The 19,455-nt window shown below is 51.2% G+C and overlaps 1 protein-coding gene across 1 annotated transcript; it reads left to right on the forward strand.

Moving 5' to 3' along the window:
• The first annotated feature begins 14,780 nt into the window (after positions 1 to 14,780).
• On the forward strand, positions 14,781 to 18,975 carry METTL27 (methyltransferase like 27). The gene is given in 10 exon segments (XM_032603754.1): positions 14,781 to 14,844; positions 15,157 to 15,283; positions 15,841 to 15,849; positions 15,851 to 15,922; positions 15,924 to 15,971; positions 16,186 to 16,290; positions 16,292 to 16,322; positions 16,695 to 16,787; positions 18,570 to 18,690; positions 18,692 to 18,975. Coding segments are annotated over 9 exon segments (729 nt in total). The 5' UTR covers positions 14,781 to 14,844; positions 15,157 to 15,160; the 3' UTR covers positions 18,819 to 18,975.
• The last annotated feature ends 480 nt before the right edge of the window (positions 18,976 to 19,455 follow it).

Genomic DNA, 19,455 nt, shown 5'->3' on the forward strand with positions numbered 1-19,455 from the left:
TGATTGACTAAAAAATTGTGAGTCTGGAGTTGTGCAACCTGTGAATACGACACAGATTTAGCAACAAAGCAGCATCACCAAAAACTGAGAACTACAGAGCAGTAGGTGAGTGGTCCTAACGCTTAAATTTTTGATCGCATCTCTCAGTTATGTTGAGAGTTTGATCAAAGTGGGGGGCAGTTGTTAGAGAGAAACTACAGGCCCAAGATGGAGTCACTTGTGCTAAGCCCCACCAAGACTTAATGCCTAACCTAGTTGCAATTTCAGCCTCTCTCAGGAGCGGTGTTTTAAACCAATTAGTCTGGAATTACCTGGTCAACACCAGTGAGGTAATCTGCCTAAGACCCTCTGCCTTCCCCTAAGGGAAGATGACCCTGCCTAAATTAATCCACTGTCTTTACGTTCTTGCCCCACCTTCCTTCTGCCTGTAAAAGCCTTCCATTTTGTACAGCTCCTCAGAGCACCTATCTACTTGCTAGGTGGGATGCTACCCTACTCATGAATTTTTGAATAAGGCCAATTAGATCTTCAATTTTCTTAGTTGACTTTTGGTTTTTTAACACTTGGCATCACCATACCCAGAATTCCACTGTCACTAAGGCTGAGTTGATCATCCTTTACGTCATCTTGACCAAACTCCCTGGACCATGTGGTCCAGGCAGGAGCTGGAGACCTCATTCTGCCCCACTGCCCCCAGGGCTGCACCTCAAGGTACCTCTCAAGCTCCTTTAGGATGCCAGGCCCGGGCCTCAGTCTCAGCTCCAATCAACTGTCCTCCACCCTCACCAGGGCCCTCATCTTGGTCCCCAAGCTAGATTATAGCAAGGCTTCTCTGAGGCTCTCAGACCACAGGAGGGAGGAACACAGAGGGCTGGAAATATAGTAACAGAGGTCAGAGATGGCCCCTGGAGTGTAAAACCAACACAGGACCTCCTCCTAACCTAGCTCAGGGAAGGGCAGTCCCAGCCATGCCGTCCCACGGGCCAGAAACCCCAGAGTCAGAGTCACCCCATCACCTTCCCTCCTAATCTTCATGTCAAGCCACCTCTGAAGGCCGGGACCATGAATCTTGTTCACTACTGTGCCCTAGGCCTAGAACAGCACCAGGTGCATAGCAGGAACTCCATAAATATTTGTTGAATTAATAAATGAGTGAATGAGTAATGGCGTCGGAGATCCCCACCTGCCAGGCTGGAATGAAAGCAGCAGGAGCTGCTGCAGAAGGAGCCCCCCCGCTTGGATCCTTCAGTAGGGATCCCTCTACTCCTTTCTCTTTCCTACTCATCACTTAGGTCCAAGGCTATCCATGTACTATTGTGCTATGTGGTGTCGGGCAATACCTCCACTCCCTAATGGGATGGACCTGGTGGGATAACCGAATTATCAGTGGCCGCTGCCTTGCCTAACGCCAGGGGGCGCCATTCCCCAGTCCCTGCCCGTCTTCGCGGAGATTTTCCTCCCCGACCCAGGACCGAGGTCGAGAGAGGCAGGAAGCCCGCCTTCGACTTCTCGCAGTCCCAGGGGCTCTCAGGTGCGCTCCCTGCAGCTGCAGGACGGCGGCGCGACCGCACGGGGGCAGCAAACACCAGGGGCGCGGGGGCCCGCCGAACCCGAGCGTGCTGCGCAAATTGATACAAAGTTTTCCGTCGCTGATTTTGTCCCTTCTCAGCCTGCGACAACAACCTTGCGTCATTCCGAGGAGCTCGCCCGGTGCAGGTCCCGTCCTGCCTGGGTTGCTGGAGGCTAAACCACCGAGAAATGTTCAGGACATCCTCCTTTCTTTCTCGTTCCAATATTAAAACTTCTCTTTATTTCAAATCTTCATTTTTTTTCCCCGGAAGTCCGCAAAAATGATAAAATATGCCTTCAAACTTATTGGAACTTGTATTTTTTTTTCTTTCTAAAGATGGCTTGATTGAAACCACTTAAATGCAAGAAAAAAAAAAATGAACATTAAAAACGGATGAAAGCTCGAGCACTTATCCTGATTTAAGGAAAAAGGTTTCGGAGTCAGACAGACTTGGAATTGAACTGACCTCTGTATAAAGTCTATGCTCCCGCCCCAAATTTCTTTATCTGTAAAACTGGGATGTAGTTTATATATAGAATCTGCCAGGTGAGGTCATGGGGAGGAGTCGATGAAATAGTGTCTGTAAAGTGCTTTGTGCAGTACCTGACCGCACACCAGTGCTTGGGGGTTGGTGGGTGAGTGAAGTCAGCGTCAGCAGATGAGAAGGAACGCAAGATTTTTTTAAAAACAAAATAAGCTACAAATTGGACAAAATTGCTTTTAAATATGTGCAAATTTCTAAAGAGAAATCACCCCCAGGGGCACACGTTTTGTTAATTCATAAACCAATATGTGGAAATATTCATTGCAACCAAACCACTTTCAAGCAATTCACCTGGAGCCCAAGGCTAGATCGTGAAATTCCAAAAAAAGTCCCGACCATAGAAAAAAGGGTCAATGTTGCCTTAAAAGTAATTCAAAAAAATTTTTTTACACAAAAATGAATGAAAATGCTTTAAAAAGTGTTCTTTAAAAGGATACAAAGTTGCCAAACCATCCCATTGTTCAAAAACATTCACCCCTCCCCCCAGAAAAAAGGTCTGGATAAATGGGGAAAAACACGTCAACACCTGCAACAGATTGCAAAGTCACACCTGCGTGGTACAAAAATCAACGTGTGAAAAGCAACCATGGCAAATAATTTTCACCAATTCATTTACTGATCAGTTTGTTCAGAACCAATGTGTTGCATGCGTTTGTTTTCTGCCAGCTCACTTATACCTCCCTCTGGGATCTTCCACACACCCACACCCACGCCCATCCTCAATTACTCCTCTCCCTGCTTGTTCCTTGTGTCCTAAAGAAAATGTTCCTCCACCCATCAAAGGACATTTAGGGTGTTTCCATATCTTGGCTACCGTGAATAATGCTGCAGTGAACATGGGAGTGCCAATATCTCTTCAAGATACTGATTTCAATTCCTTTGAATATATACCCAGAAGTGGGCTTGCTGGATCCTAAGGTAGTTCTATTTGTAATTTTTTGAGGAACTTTCACTCTGTTCTCCATAATGGCTGTACTAATTTACATTCCCACACGTGAGATGTAACAACATGGATGGAGCTGGAGGACGTTAGGCTCAGTGGAATAAGCAAAACACAGAAAGAGAAATACTGCATGACCTCAGTTCTATGTGGAACCTAAAAACAGTTGAACTCTTAGAAACAAAGTAGTATGGTGGTGGTCAGAGGCTCAGGAGGTTGGGTGATATTGATCAAAGGGTACAAAGCTTCAGTTATACAGGATGAATAAGGTATAAAGATCTAATGTACAGCATGGTGATGACACTACTGCATTGTATACTTGAAATATGCTAAGAGGATAGGTTTTATTAAATCTTCTCAACACACACACACACGGTAACTATGTAGAGGTGACAGAAATGTTGTTTAACTGGTTTTTGGCAATCATTTCACAATGTATATGTGTATCAAAACATCAAGTTGTACACATTAAATGTATACAACTTGGGGAGTTCCCTGGTGGTCTAGTGGTTAGGATTTGGTGCTTTCACTGCCGTGGCTGGGGTTCAGTCCCTGGTCGGGGAACTGAGATACCCCAAGCCGCAAGGTACAGCCCAAAAAAATGTATACAATTTTTATTAAAAGAAAAAAAATGTTCCTCAATGCCCCTTCACTTGACCATTTAAACGATATTGTTGAAAGAAGTCATGCAGTCACCAGCCACTGGCCATATACAGCTTCAGCCCCTGCCTCCCCACTTCCATGGCCACTGCCCTGGCCCAAGTCACTGGTAAACTCCTTGTTGCTGAATCTGGTGTAGAGACAGCAAGAGCAAAGCCAAAAGGTAGTGACAGCCTGAAAGAAATGTATGCAACCCATGAAACAGTCCAAGGACCTGTAGCCAGAATACATGGAATATCTAAGGAACACCTACAAATCAATAAGATAAAATCAAATGACTCAGTAGAACACATAGATAAAGGCACTTCACAGAAGAGAAAAACCAGAGAGCCAATGAACGTAGGAAAAGATGTTCAACTTAGTAAGCGAGGGAAATGCAAATTAAAACCACAATTAGATACTATCTCATACTCATTTGAAAAAACAAAAAGAGTCTGACGCTTCACCTTGCGTGGATGAGTTCGTGGTCGACCAGAGCATCAGACACTGCCCATCCCCTGACCCAGCACTTCTTACCGTGGGTGGCTCTCAGACTTGGTTTTCAGACTTTGAGAGCCACCCACAGTAAGGAGTGTGCTGTACAAAGCTGCCCACTACTCAGACATGTGAAACTGAAACACGAAGTTAACAAAACAGTAATTACCCTTATTACGTGCAATGTGTGCATTTATTCTCTATCTATTCTATTTCACAACTGATTGAATTGTTTTCACTACCCCCTAATGGGTTGCAAACCCCAGTCTGAAAAGCACTCCTTCCAGAAGCATCCACCTGTGAATGAAAACACATGTGCAAGACTGCGTGTGGCAGCATTTTTCCATCAACTGGGAAATAAATAAACGGGGTGTATCTGTCTCAGGGATGACTAAGCAGTGGTTAAAATGAATGCAATCTGTATGCATCAGTGTGGACAGATCTCAAAAACACGGTGTTACGTGAAAAGGGAAAGTTACAGAGTCATAGCTGTGGAATGATAGCATTTGCATAATTTTTTCAAGCCCATTAAGCCATATTATATGTTGTTCTGAACACATACACAGTGAAAATCTTTCTTAAAATACAAGACCTAGAAGGTCCCTGCCCATTTGTGATGGTAGCTGTTTCCCTGGAGCAGCAGATGGAGGAGGGAGAAAGTCAGAGAGAACGTCACCTTCATCTGTCATGCTTTTTCCTTTTTTCTACTTTCAAAGATTAAGAAGAAGCCATAATGGCAAAATTCTGACATTTGTTCATTCTAAATGGTGGATACCTCAAGGTTGAGAACAAGTCAGTCAAGCAAAGACCTGAAAGAAGTGATCCAGGCCATTAGAAAACAGCAGTGCAAAGGTCCTGAGGTCACCGTCGCATGTTCCAGGATCAGCAGAGGCCAGGAGGCCAGAGTGAGGAGGAGAGAGGTTAAGGATGAGGTTGGTAAGGAATTGGATTTTAGGTTTTAAGCAGGAGGGTAAACTCACCAAACTTATACTGTAAAGACATCATTCTGGCTGGGCATGTTTTATTAACAACTAAAATTGAGTGATAAACAAACACTAAGATTATTGTACTAATCTCTTCTTTTGGGTGTGTTTGAAATTTCCCATAAGAAGTTTAAAAAACAATAATATGATCCCTGGCTGCTGTGAGGGAAACGGACTGGGTGTGGGGACAATGGGGAGAGGCAGGGAGGCCAGTTTGGGGGCCACCACAGGGGTCTGGGCAAGAGGGGAAGGTGAGTGGAACCAGAGTGGCAGGGGTGGAGTGGAGCAGCCACGGGACTTGCCTGTGGACAGAACGAGGGATGGGAGAAAATTAGCTCGGGCTGAGCCTCCGAGGGGAGATGTCAGGCGGATTAAGTCCAGAGTTCAGGGAAGAATCAGGGCTAGTCACCCATTTGGGAATCACTGGCATATAAATAGCATTTAAAACCACGGGACTGGATGAGATCACCTAGGAAGTGGCCATTGATGGAGAGAAAGAGGACCCAGGACTGAGCCCGGGGGCCTGCCTTTGGGTACAGGTGGAGGAGAGGAAAGGAGATCGGAAAGAGCAGCTCCTGGGGCAGGAGGAAGCTCGGCAGAAGGGGAGTTGCTCTCTCCTCATCCCTCAGAACGCCACAGCCTTAACCCCAGGGCAGCCCCTGACACTGCTCAGGGCTCCAGCTCTTGCCTAAATGATTGCAACAGGCTCTGCCCTTGCAGTCCACCGGGTCCACTCTCACCATCTTTGTAAAATGCAGATCTGACGCTGTAACTCCCCGTAGCTCATTCAGGGTAAGAAACCAAGTCCACAGCCTGGTGACCGCACTCCCTGTGGCCCGGGTCCTGCCCAAGGCAGCAGCTCCACCTGCAGACGCTCCCACCCCTCTGCACACGTCTGCACACACCCACGGAGCAGGCGCTGCAGCTTGTACCAACAGCCATTCGCCTCTCCCTCCTTCCTGGAGACCATGCTCACCTCCCACACCTGAGCCTGGAAGTACCAGGCCTCGCTTTCTCAGCCTCTGGGGCTTCCGGGAAAATATCCTCCATCCCCAAAGGAAAAGAGAAAGACCAGGAGACAAGGCCAACCTTAGCGTGCCTTGGGGCTTTGTCTGTGAGGACACATGATTGCCTGAGCTGCTGTCACCATCTTCTGACCAGAAGGGGCCAAGAGAGCAAACGTACAGCATGGCAAACCAGAGAATAGAGTTTGGGTCCTTAGTGAAATCGGTAGGCTCAGCCTTGGTTCTGGTGACAGCCGGACTTCCTGTAAGAGGAAATAGCAAACCCCTACTGTTAACACCGCCTCGGGTGGGTTTGGGTTTCTGACACTTGCATTCAGAAACATCCCAACTGACCCCCATATACTCACACATGCGCACACCCCACCCTCGCACGCCTGATGCCCTGAAAGTCGTGCCTCCCACCAGAACTCATGCCCGTTGGCGTCGCCAGGTCTTGTCCCGTCATGCCCTCGCCGTTGTCCACTCCTTCTGGCCACGGGATGACTCTGCCCTCTCCTCCACCACCGGCAACCCTTGGCCTTTGTACATCTGAGATCCGACAATAGCTCTGAAACACGAACAGCTGCTATGACTGAGGCAGGAGATAGACGGGCCCCAGGCTGAGCAGCTAGAGTTTGTCCAAAATAGCAAGAGAGGAGAGCTGGGCCCCGCCCAGATAAAAGACAGAGACAACATACTTCTCATTCTCGAGGTCAAGGAGACCTTCCCGACTACACGTGCACAGAAAGGCTCCTCAGAGGTCGAAAGGGAGGGGGCGTCACCTCATAATAAGTGATGTCAACCTACCCATAAGCCTCTCCGCTGGAATCCATCTTGGCTAAGAGATGTGTGTGCACACAGGGGAGGACCCTAAGATATACCAAATATGGACTCAGGACCAGGCAAAGCAAGATGATTGACCAAAGGAAACCCAGAAGAAATGCCCCGTAAGAGTGATTCAAACTGCCATGAGTGTGTGACTCGCTCTCTGAGCCCACCCGTGTGTCTAGCCACATGTACCCTATTTCCTCCTAATAAACACTTTACTTGTTTCACCACTTTCCATCTCTATGTGGAAATTCATCTCTATGCAGCTGATGGGCCAGGGCCTTGTCACTGGCCCCTGGTCCCTGGTGGTCTAGTGGCTGGGATTCAGCTTTCTCACTGCCGTGGCCAGACCTCAATCTCTGGCCAGGAACCGAAACCCTGCTTCAAGCCGCTGCAGGCCGAGGCCACCCGAGATCATTGTGACCCCTTCCTCACCCCAAAACTATTTTCTGTTACCTGACCCTTTCCCCCATTTTGACAGCTGCGAGACCCAGTGTTATCCACTGCCTGGGGGGAAGATGGTTTCTGGCAAAAGTTACAGAAACTTGAGAAGACTGACTTAGAAGAGACAGAAATGTGATAGGTCAGAGAAAGGCCTCTCACCCCGAGGCTGGAACAGCTTCCTGGGCTCCGGGGGGGAAGGAATGTAGTGGGCTGTGGAGAGAGAAGTCTGTGGGGCCTGGGGTCCACGCCTGGGGGGAGCAAAGCGGTGTCCAGAGGCCACCAGCACCCCTACCAGTGTCTTACATGGCAAGTCTCATCCTCCATCAGGAGCCGTAGCTACAGGTGCCCACACACCTTGCATGCCCTGGTCGGTGAGCAGGACACCACTGAGGGCCTACGAGGACAGATCAGATAGGCAGGTCCCCCCGGGACCCTTCCCGCAACCAGGGCCTCTCCTGGGACAACCCAAGCCACCCTCAGATGGTCCAACAGGACTGCCTTTATCGGGGTATCCACCTTACTTGAAGGGTCACTCTCCACAGTGACATTCCTCTACATCATAGCACCCATCCACCCCCACCCCAGACAAAGCAGTGGCTCTGGATGTGGAGGGTGTGGGTGACCAGAGCCTGGACAGGAGAAGACACCCCAGCCACACCTCCTCCACTAGAACAGGGTGGAGTGGTGGCTACTTCTGATTCATCTCTATGACTGCCTCCAGTGCCCTGCACAGGACCTGGCAAACAGAAGGTACACGATAAATATTTATTGACCTAAATGGAACATGAGGCTGCAGAGATGGGACCCAGACATCAGCTGGTTGAACTAGCCCCCATCTCCAGCCCCCCTTCCCACTCACCTTCCAGCGATGATTCAGGGGTGGCCGTGTGACCCAGTCTGGCCAATAAGGTGATGCAGAAGTCATGGGGAGGGGCTTCCAATAAAGCTTTTGTTTATTGTCATAAACAGAGTAAGCTCAGATAGCCTAGGTTTTTGCACTTTCTCCTACTGGGAGGTGTAGCAGCTGTGACAAGGTGACAGACATGAGGACAAAGGTCTCCATGCAAAAGGTGGCGGAAGAGGAAAGAGGATAAGAGCCTGGGTCCCTGATGGCATAACTGAGCCCCAGACCATGCTGCCCAGTCTCAGCTTCCTCTCTGAGACCTGCAAATCCCTCTCTGTTTAAGCCACAGCTATACTGGTGTTCTGTTATTTGAAGCTGGACACAATGGGTTCACAGCATGTTCTTGGTACAGCTTTAGACTAAGATAGACTGGGGTTTGGATCTTGGCTGGTGTCAGGGTGTTATCGAACCAAACTTGGGTTTGCTCACCCATGTGAAGCAAAGCCAATTTACTGACAAGGGGTTGTTGTCAAGGAAAGTACAGCGTGTGTTGCAGAGCCCAGCAAGGAGAATGGGTGGCTTGTGCTCAAAAGACCTGAACTTCCCGACGGTCCTCAGGGAAGGGTTTTTAAAGGCAACACTTGGGGTGAGGGCTGCAGGATGCATGATTTTCTTCTGGTTGGTTGGTAACAGGATGGTGTTCCAGGAACATCATCAACCTTCTGGTTCTGACCAACTGGTTTGGGATCTACTGGTTATACTCAGCATGTGGTCACCATCCTCCACCTTGGTGAGGGCCTTACTTCCTGCAGAACAACACCAAATTATGTGTCAGACGGTTATGTCAATATATCCCTTGAAGAGGAACTAGGACCCTGTTTTATCACTGAATTATTGTCATTTTTTTCTCACTTAACTGCTTTTTCTTTGTTTCAGCATTCCCTCACTTCCCTCATAAGTAATGCTTGCGCCTGCTCTTTGGAACTCAGAGAAGGCCTAAGAGACAAAAGCCATTTTCTATAAACAGGAAATGGGCAACACGGAGAGGCTTTTGTACTCAGGAGGGTTTCATTCCCCCCTTTTCTTTGATACTCCTCAATCCTGAGGGGAACAGGTACAGGACAAGAAAGAGAATAACGTTTTGGATAGAAGTTAATCATAAACTTGGTGGCAGAGCTCGGTTTCAGGGGAGGAAGAAATTTTCCTCTACCCTTCTAGGTTCTCCTGGCTGACCTAAGAATTAAATTGACATGAGACAGATTAACAGGAGAAAACCAAACGAAATGTAATAACATGTATGCATGGAAGAGACCCAGGAAGACTGATTAATTTGCCAAAATGGCAGAAACACTCACCTTAAATATCTTGAGCTAAAGACAAAGGAGGATGTTAGGGTCGGGGGTTGGAATTTCAGAGAGGAGGAAGGCAGTTGACACAGATAGAAAAGTAAATGTTTGGTAAACAAATGTTCCTGAACCAGGCAGAGACAATGGGATAAAGAGTGGACTCTGATCTCTAGACCCCTCCTAGAATTTCCTCCCACCACACCTAGCCCACATTCTTTGTAGATACCTCTGGTGATAGCTCTATTCCAGGAACAGCCCCTCTATCTAAATGATTTAGGCAGTAAGGGGGAAGGTCAAAGTTTCTTTCTGAGTCAATGAAACTGTGCACCTCGGATTGGGACTTGAACCCACGTGCCGGGACTCAAACCCAGCCTAAACTCAGATTGGAACTTGAACCCATGGGCTGGGACTCTAACCCAGCCAGAACCCACTGTCTTTTAATTGAGATCACACACCTGGTTTCAGGACTTAATAAAACTCAGGTTCTTGATGTCTCATCGCAGAAAGAATTCAGTGAGAGACAAAGTGATAGGTAAGAAGTGGATTTATTTAGAGAGAAACACACTCCATAGACAGAGTGTGGGCCATCTCAGAAGGCAAGAGCCCCGAAATATGGGGTGCTTAGGGGTTTTTTTTGTTTTCTTTGTTTTTTTTTTTTTTTGTGTGGTACGTGGGCCTCTCACTGTTGTGGCCTCTCCTGTTGCGGAGCACAGGCTCCAGCCGCACAGGCTCAGCGACCATGGCTCATGGGCCTAGCCACTCCATGGCATGTGGGATCTTCCCGGACCGGGGCACGAACCCATGTCCTCTGTATCGGCAGGCGGACGCTCGCTCAACCACTGCGCCACCAGGGAAGCCCTGGGGTGCTTAGTTTTTATGGGCTGGGTAATTTCACAGGCTAATGAGTGGGAGGATTATTCCAACTATTTTGGAGAAGGGGAGGAGATTTCCAGGAATTGGGCCCCACTCACTTTTGGCCTTTTATGGTTGGTCTCAGAAGTGTCATGGTGCCTGTGGATGTGTCATTTAGCATATGCTAATGAATTACAATGAGTATATAGTGAGGCTCAAGTTCTACTGGTAGTCGGATCTTCTGCCATCTTGAACCTAGTTGGTTCTAACCAGTTTGTGTCATATCCTCAACGGCTATGTCATTCTTTTAAAGGTTGTGCCCTGCCCCCTTCCCTCCTGTTTCATTAAGGGAAAGACAAATACCATATGCTATCACTTATATGTGGAATCTAAAATATGACACAAATGAACTTATCCACGAAACAGAAACAGACTCACAGACATAGAGAACAGACTTGTGGTTGCCAGGGGGGACGGGGGGAGGGGAGGAATGGGTTGGGAGTTTGGGATTTGCAGATGTAAACTATTATATATAGAATGGATAAACAACAAGATCCTTGGAGCCCACTCCATAGAGGATCTTATAGGAGGTGTTTACAGGTCTGTAAATGGAGCACTTCACCACCACCCACAATCTATAGCACAGGGAACTATATCCAATATCCTGTGATAAACCATAATGGAAAAGAATCTGAAAAAGAATATGTGTGTGTGTGTGTGTGTGTGTATACATATAACTGAATCACTCTGATGTACAGCAGAAATTAACGCAACATTGAAAATCAACTATACTTCAACAAAATAGATTTTGTTTAAAAAGTTTCTTTCTGAGTCTTTTTGGCCGTCATCATTTCCAGCTCAACATAATCTACATGCCAAAGAGACATTTTGGGGTGGCAAGTTTTGCTCCCCTACACAGATAATAGCTGAAATCTGGGTCTCCCCCACTCCCTCTACTCCCCCAAAACTGCTCCCCCAAAACTTGGCAATGACTGCCAAGGTCATTAAGGGAAATGACAATAGCTATTGTAATAGACAAATCCTAAAATCTCAGTAGCCTAACACTATGAGTTTATTTATTTATTTATTTATTTTTTGTGGTACGTGGGCCTCTCACTGCTGTGGCCTCTCCCGTTGCGGAGCACAGGCTCCGGACGCGCAGGCTCAGCGGCCATGGCTCACGGGCCCAGCCGCTCCGCGGCATGTGGGATCCTCCCAGACCGGGGCACGAACCCGCGTCCCCTGCATCGGCAGGCGGACTCTCAACCACTGCGCCACCAGGGAAGCCCTATGAGTTTATTTTTGTCCACGTTACGGTGCAGTGCAGGTTGGTGGAGAGGGCATGGCTCCACACAATCATTTAGGGCTCCAGACTCCTCCATCTACAAATCCACTCTCCTCTGGGTGCTTGGAGCCCACTCCATAGAGGGTCATATAGGAGGCGTTTATGGTCCAGGTCTGTAAATGGAGCACTTCACCACCACCCAGTCTATTGGCCTGAATTTGGCCACTCGGCCACACCTACAGGTAAGGGAAGCTGGGATGTGTAGTCTAACTCAGGGAGAAGAGGCAAACTTGGTAACTAGTATGCGTTATCAGGGTCTACCTCAGCCACCAAAGGCCTCCATGTCCCTACATCCGGTGCTCAATTCTTCAGCCTCATTTTACACCACCTACCAGCACATCGGGCAATGTTGGCCGTCCCCCGTCTTTTCGTTTTGCAGATTTTTTTTTTTTTTTTTTGACAACACCATGTGGCATGTGGGATCTTAGTTCGTTGACCAGGGGTCGAACCTGTGCTCCCTGCATTGGGAATGCCGAGTCTTAACCACTGGACCACCAGGAAAGTCCTTTTTCTTTTTCTTTTTCTCCCCTATCTTTTTGAAACACTCTGTTCTTGGCATCCTTACTTTCTCGGGGTTTTCTTCAACACTGCTAGACGCTCTTCTTGTTACCTGAAAACTGGGATCGCCTCTTGGTGGGTGTTGAGACAAAAGACGCAACCAAGATGGAAGGATTCATTACCTGCAGCAAGTAAGGAGGACACCTGGGATCTTTCCAAAGCAGCGTCCCCGAACGGCAAAATTGGGGAAGTTTTAAGCTAACGGTATATGCGTATTCATGAAGGGGCCTGAGCAGAGGAGAATTCAGCATAGAATTGGAGCAAAGGCCCACAGAGTCCAGGCTTTAGTTGATTGAAGGCAGGAGGATCATTGTTGTCCTTCACTTGGGTGGGGGCCTTAGTTTCCACAGAACTCAAAGATATATTATTATGTACATCCTTTGAGGATGAACTAGGACTCTGCTTTATCACTGCACTATTGTCTGACTTTCTTTTCTCTGTTCCTGCATTCCTTTGTTCCTTTAAGATCACTGGTTACTGAGACCTGTTCAAGGGCAAGCATTGTGGCCAGGCTTAGATCACAAAATGGCTTAGGCCAAAATGGCTTCTCTTCTGTCCAGAAAACCATTCCTGATTCTCTTTCTCTGGGGACCCCCCTAACCAATCTGCTTACGCTCTGCCACGCTGAAGTGTTGGAGGTCCTCAAGCTGGATCCTGAGGCCTCTCCCCTCCCCTTTCTCTTCTCTGAGCAATCTCACCTGTGCCAGATGCTTCAATCACCACAGGTTGTACTCATGACCTTGAATCTGTCTCCAGCCTGGCTTCTCTCCTGAGCTCAAGACTGGCATCCAGTAGACATCTTCAAGTACACATCTCAAAGTCAACATTTCCAAACTGTTAGTATCCTCTTCACCCCAAACCTACTCCTCTTCCTGGGTTCCCCCACTACTAAGGGCACCATCAACCCTGGACATCAACCTCCTGCCTGGCTAACTGCCACAGTCTCCCAAACTGCCTGCCCCACACTTCGATCCCCTACAAGGGTTCTCTAGGCTAGTGCTTCTGAAAATTCATCTGCATAGAAATCACCCGGAGAGTTTGTTAAAAAGCAGATCCCTGGGCCCTACGACCACCCCATCCCCCCACAATCAGATTCAGATTCGATAGACCTGGGATCAGACTCAAGAATTTGCATTTCTAACAATTGCATTTCCCCTAAGGTCCTCCCCTGGAGCAACCCAAGCTAATGATGCTGATGCAGGTGCTGCAAGTCCATGGACCATACTTTGAGTAACAAGGCTCCCTGCTCTGTCCAACTCGGAGGCCACTAGCCACAGATGGCTGTTTAAATTATTTAAATAAATTTTAAAATTCATTCCTCAGTGCTGAGACAGGAAGGAAGGGGGCAGGGCACAACCATTAAATCCCCACCCCTTCTCCAAGATAGTTAGAATATTCCCCCCACTCATTAGCGTATGAAATTATCCAGCCCATAAAAACTAACCTCCGGGCTTCCCTGGTGGCGCAGTGGTTGAGAGTCCGCCTGCGGATGCAGGGGACACGGGTTCGTGCCCCGGTCCGGGAAGATCCCACATGCCGTGGAGCGGCTGGGCCCGTGAGCCATGGCCGCTGAGCCTGCGCGTCCGGAGCCTGTGCTCTGCAACGGGAGAGGCCACAACATGAGGCCCGCGTACCACAAGAAAAAAAAAAAACAAAGAAAACTAACCTCCCCATATTTCAGGGCAACCTGTCACTTTCTGAGACGGCGCACACTCTGTCTATGGAGTATGTATCACTCTCAATAAGTCCACTTCTTACCTATCACTTTGCCTCTTGCTGAATTCCTTCCGCAACAACACATAAAGAACCTGAGCTTCATTAAGTCCTGAGACCAGGTATGTGATTTCACCAGGGAGACTGTGAGTTCAAGTCCCCTCCTAAGCCAGAGATTGTGGGTTCAAGTCCCATCTGAAGTGCGACTGGCCTCAAGTCCCAACCTATTGTGTTTGTTTTCAGCAGCACTAGGCACATTTCAAGCGCTCAACAGCCACTTGAACAGCGTGTATTTATAAAACATTTCCATCACCAAAGAAAGTTCTACTGGACAGCCTTGCATGGATCTTGGTGACTGTTCTAAAAATGAAGGTTAATCCTAGGTCCCTCCTTGGCCCGCAAGAATTCTGAGGCTCCTACTGCCTAAAAGCTGATGCTTTGGAGAAGCATAAAGGACGTCAGGAGTCGGGAGGGCACAGAGAACATTACTCAACCCAGATACCTTCCAAACTTTTCAGCAAGATTCTGGGATCTTCCCGGACTGAAGGCGGGCCAAGAACTTTGAGCTCATTGGCTGGTGGTGGAGGGGTGGGCGAGTTGCCAGCGCTTTCCTCTGATTGGACATTTTCTCTTAGCAGAAAACCAATCATCGAGGGAGGTGGGGGCGTGGCCAGGCTCGCCTACAGGCCCTTCCGCGAGTTCCAGCGCCCACCCACCCCTCTGGCGTGTCGGATTGGTGGTGAGTTCTGAACCCCTACCACCTAAGGGGTCCTTCCGCCCTGGAATCCCGCTCGCGTTGGCCGACGAGGAGGTGGGGCAGGTACTCCCTCCCGCCGCGGGGAACACCCCTTCCAGAAGCCCTGAGCCCCCAGGTGTCCAGCCTCGCCCTCCATGCGCTCAGTGTTCCCACCCCCACCACCAGTGAAATGGGATTGCATTGTGCCGGTGGCCGGGAGAGGCCCCCTCCTGACAGCCTCCTGTGCTGGGTATGATGGGTGGGAGGGAGGTGAGACTGAGGTGGGCCTCAGGACACGGAAGCCGTGTCCCACAGGAGGATGGCTCTGGAAAAGGGCCGGAGCCTGCCCGAGGTGCGGGCGCGAGTGGGGGCTTCACATGGCATCACCGACCTGGCCCACAAGCTTCACTTCTATGACCAATGGGCTCCGGATTATGACCAGGTAAACCAACCGGGTCCTCACCTCTGCTTCCATCTGCTTGCCCGGCCTCAGTTTTCGTGTCTGTAAAGCCGGAATAGTGAGCCTTGCATCATCCCAGGGCAACGAATGTGAGAGGGGAGTAAGACCTGGGTGCAGCCCTGCAGTCCTGTCTCTTCTGGGACTGGCTCCTCTTCAGCGCATCCACAGTGGCCCTGCCCTCTCACAGCCCCATCTTCCAGACTGGCAGACCCTAGAGATCAGGGGCCAAGACGTCCCCACCCACCCTGGGACTGCAGTCCAGGCAGAGGTGCCACTGAGGGGTCAGTATGAACTAAGCAGAGAGCCATGCCAAGGCCCACAGAAAAGACCCCAGCAGTGGGCTGAGGGCTACTCTCCAGTCCCCGCCCCTTGACAGAGGAAAGCACCTCATACCTGGCTCTCCCCTCACTGTAGTCCTAGCAGGCCCTGGGCCCCCCGACACACACAGCTTTGGCCGGGCTGACTCCTAGGCCACCCAAAAGGAGGTCCCCCAAACACAGGGGCACAGGGTGGCACTTGGTGCAGCACTCTGTCCCCAGGACGTGGCCGGCCCTGCAGTACCGCGCTCCCCAGCTCGCAGTGGACTGCCTCACCCAAGCCCTTCCAGGTCCACCCCACGCTTGCCCTGATCCTGGACGTGGCCTGTGGTACTGGCCTAGTGGCTGCAGAGGTGAGACCACCCTAGATCCCCTGCCCTCCCTTCAGCCCCCACTTGCTCAAAATTCCTACTACCCCAGGCCCCAGATCCCCGCCTCCCTGCTCAGACTCACTGGTTCCAAAACACTTGGGCTACATCCACTGCGGGGACCCATTGTCCTCCCCGATGTGCAGGGACCTAACCGGAGGCGGCAGGTATGAATTGTGACTGGGTCACCCCACCCCAGCTGCAGGCTCGGGGCTTCCTACAGCTGCATGGGGTGGATGGGAGCCCAGGGATGCTGGAACAGGCCCGGGCCCGTGGCCTCTACCAGCGCCTCAGCCTCTGCACCCCTGGGTCAGGAGCCTCTACCCAGCTCTGAAGGTACTCCCCCACCCCCTTCAGCACCCCAAGGCACACCCTCTGACCAAGCCCACCTGACGGAGCCCCTTTCTTTTGCCAAAACTCCATCCCCCTTGCCTAGCCCTCCACAAGCCCCCTCTCACACTGAGTCCTATTTTCTTTTTGAGCCCCCCAATCCCTCACTGAGACGCTTTCTCTGAAACTTCCGTCCCATGATCTGACCTCAGTCCAGGACTGGGCCACATCTGCCATATCCCCCACGGGATCTGGGTCCCACAGACACCAGTGGCAGGCCTGGTCCCTCCCCGGGCCCCATCATGCGCACCATCCTCCAGGGTGGTCTGAGGCCACACTGAAGACAAACCACCACACCACATCCGCACCTCCACACAGGGACCTTCGACGCGGTGCTGATGGTGGGCGCCCTCAGTGACGGCCAGGTGCCCTGCAGTGCCATACCTGAGCTCCTGCGGGTTACCAAGCCAGGTGAGAAGCAGCCCATCCGGCCACACGCAGGCACCTTCCCTTCTCCACACCCACAGACGCAAGCCTCAGAAAGCCTCAGGCCAAGCGAGAGTAAGGTTATGCCCAGGGTCACACAGCCTGGCATCCCAGCCACAGCTGCCGGCCCAGGCTCGGCCGCAGCTGCCACCATCAACAGACCCAGGCAAACAGGCAGGGCAGGCAGGTTGCCAGCTTGCCTCTTATCCACTGGGAAACCGGAAACAATTCCACTCTCCTCTCCAGCCTCTATTTCTTCATCAATAAGTAGAGTGGCACAGTTCCTTCCCCGTAGGATTACAGTGAGAATTGGGTCAAGTAGTGTCTGTAAGGCCTGTGTTTCAGTCCTGGCACATAGTACGGGCTCCGTTTAGTTCCCTCATCTTCCAGCTTCCCCACTAACCTAGGGGGAGTCTCTTTCTCTTTTGTGACCTCAGTTTCCTCATCTGTGAAATGGGGCTGCTCAGGTGAGTTGATAGATGTGAGTGCTTTTCTAGAAACTCCACAAGTGGGGCTGATGTGCAGGTGAGGGTTGTGTTTACTGTGCTGCTACTGTGTGCCTTGCCCCGTGCTTGCTTCTGCCCTGGGGAGAAGGTACACACCCAACCCACATGCCCCGGAAAGGGGCCAGGGGAAAAAGACCAAGTCCGAGGTGGGCCCACAGGGCTGTGGGTGCTCAATGCCCTGAGAATTCAGATAAGAGAGGCATTTGGGACAGCTGGGATGGGGAGTGAGGGGCAGTCCACGCAGGAACACAGCCTAAGCAAAGTCCCAGGTAGAAAGGAGAGTGGTGGCGTGTGAGGACCACGAGGCTCAGACCTGGCTGCAGGACAGGATCTGGAAGCCCCGAAGGTGCCCCATCACAGCAAGATTGCATCTGCTCCCTGCCCCTTCACCCCTGCTGGGCTCAGCAGGGGCTCTGGCTAAGTCAAGACAGGTCTAGGCAGGCCTCATCCTCAGGGAACCGCAGAGGCTGACAGATGCAGGGACATTGGTGGCATCAGAGAGAGAGGTAGTGATCAGGCTTGGGAGGGCAGGAAACTCCCATCACCTGAACCAGTAAGGACCAGACCTCCTCACCCAGCCTGTGCTTGCCAGTCCCCTCAGCCGGCCCGACTGCCCGCCCACATGTCACAGGCTCCTTGCTTCAGAGCCTTTCCTCTCACGAAGCCCCTCTCCGCCAGCAGCACCCTGCTTCTCCTTACCTCCTCCTCCAGGAGGCCTTCCAGACTCCTGTCTCTCCTGAGTATATCTGAGCCTGCACTGGGCATACACTAGGTGCCTGGAGAAGACCTGGAGTGACAGGGTCATTCATTCATTCAGCCAGTGCTTACTGACTGCTGGCCTTCCTGTGAGACAGGGTAACCATGCCTGCAAGCTGGGAAACTGAGGCTCCAAGAGGTGAAGGGAGTTGTCCAAGGTCCAAAGCCCATGAGCATTCAGACACAGCCATATCCTCCAGGAGAGGGGCTGGGTGAACAGTGAGAAGGGAGCCCCCTCTGTCAAGGGGATTCAGCCAAAAATTCCCAGCATAAAGGACACTGGGGCCTTGAAAGGTGTGTAGGAGGCTGGTAAGCTGAGGAAGCAGAGGGTATTCCTGGGGGAGGGATCAGTGAGCACCAGGGGCTTGGAGATGGGAAAGGCTGGCCCGGGGACAAAGCTGGGAGAACTTCCTCCCTTGAGGATGTGAGCAGGAAGGGGACAACCTTCCTGTCCCTGGCTCCTGCCCCTCCCCCACTCACCTGCTCCTCCCCCACCCCTCCCCAGGTGGGCTGCTGTGTTTGACCACCAGGACCAATCCATCCAACCTGCGTTACAAAGAGGCGCTGGAGGCCACCCTGGCCAGGCTGGAGCAGGCCAGGGCTTGGGAACGCCTGGTGGCCTGGCCTGTGGACCAGTGGGAACTGGCCACCTCCGAGCTCGAGGTGGGGCCTGGCACCTCTGACAGCGACGGCTTCATCTCCGGCATCGTCTACCTGTACCGAAAGCAGGAGGCAGCCCAGGCTGAGGGAGTGAGGCCCAGTGCCTAGCCCCCAGCTGGCCTCCGAGCCTCCATGAGGCCTCGACCAGGCCCATGGTTGGGCCTCCTCTGCTTTGCCTGTAAAACGAGGCCGTTGCACCAACCCTGCCCCTCAGGAGAGCTATGCCTATTAAATGAGTCCCAGAAGCGGCAGCAGAACTCTGGCTCGGCGGTTTTCTCACCCCTGCAAAGAGTGACATCTGTCCCTATGGAGGACAGAAGGGAAGAAACAGGACAGAGGGGCCCCATCCCTGGCTGTCCCTGTGCCAGGCATGATAGGGCCACAGATGTGACTCTGACCCCTCCCGGGGTGGAGGGCCCTCTCCCTCTAACTCACAGACCAGGAACCCGTGCTCACGCATCTGGGCCTTGGCCAAACACTTTCACGTGTCCAGGATTCGGTTTCCTCATCTCTAAAGGGATCGGAACGCAGAGCCGAGGGGCTCAGGGCGTAGCTTGGAGGCTGCCCCAGAGCTGGGCAGGTGAAGGGGCCTCGGTGACTGTCCGCACCAGCACCAGGTGGGGATGTGAACAGGGCTGATGATGCCTCCAGACAGGAGCCAGGGGAGGCTTCAGGGAGGAGGAGGCACAGGGCTGAGCCTTCGGGACTAGAATTAAGAAGGGTGGAGAGGG

Source organism: Phocoena sinus, chromosome 15 (assembly GCF_008692025.1).
Source record: "Phocoena sinus isolate mPhoSin1 chromosome 15, mPhoSin1.pri, whole genome shotgun sequence".
Lineage (NCBI taxonomy): Eukaryota > Metazoa > Chordata > Mammalia > Artiodactyla > Phocoenidae > Phocoena > Phocoena sinus.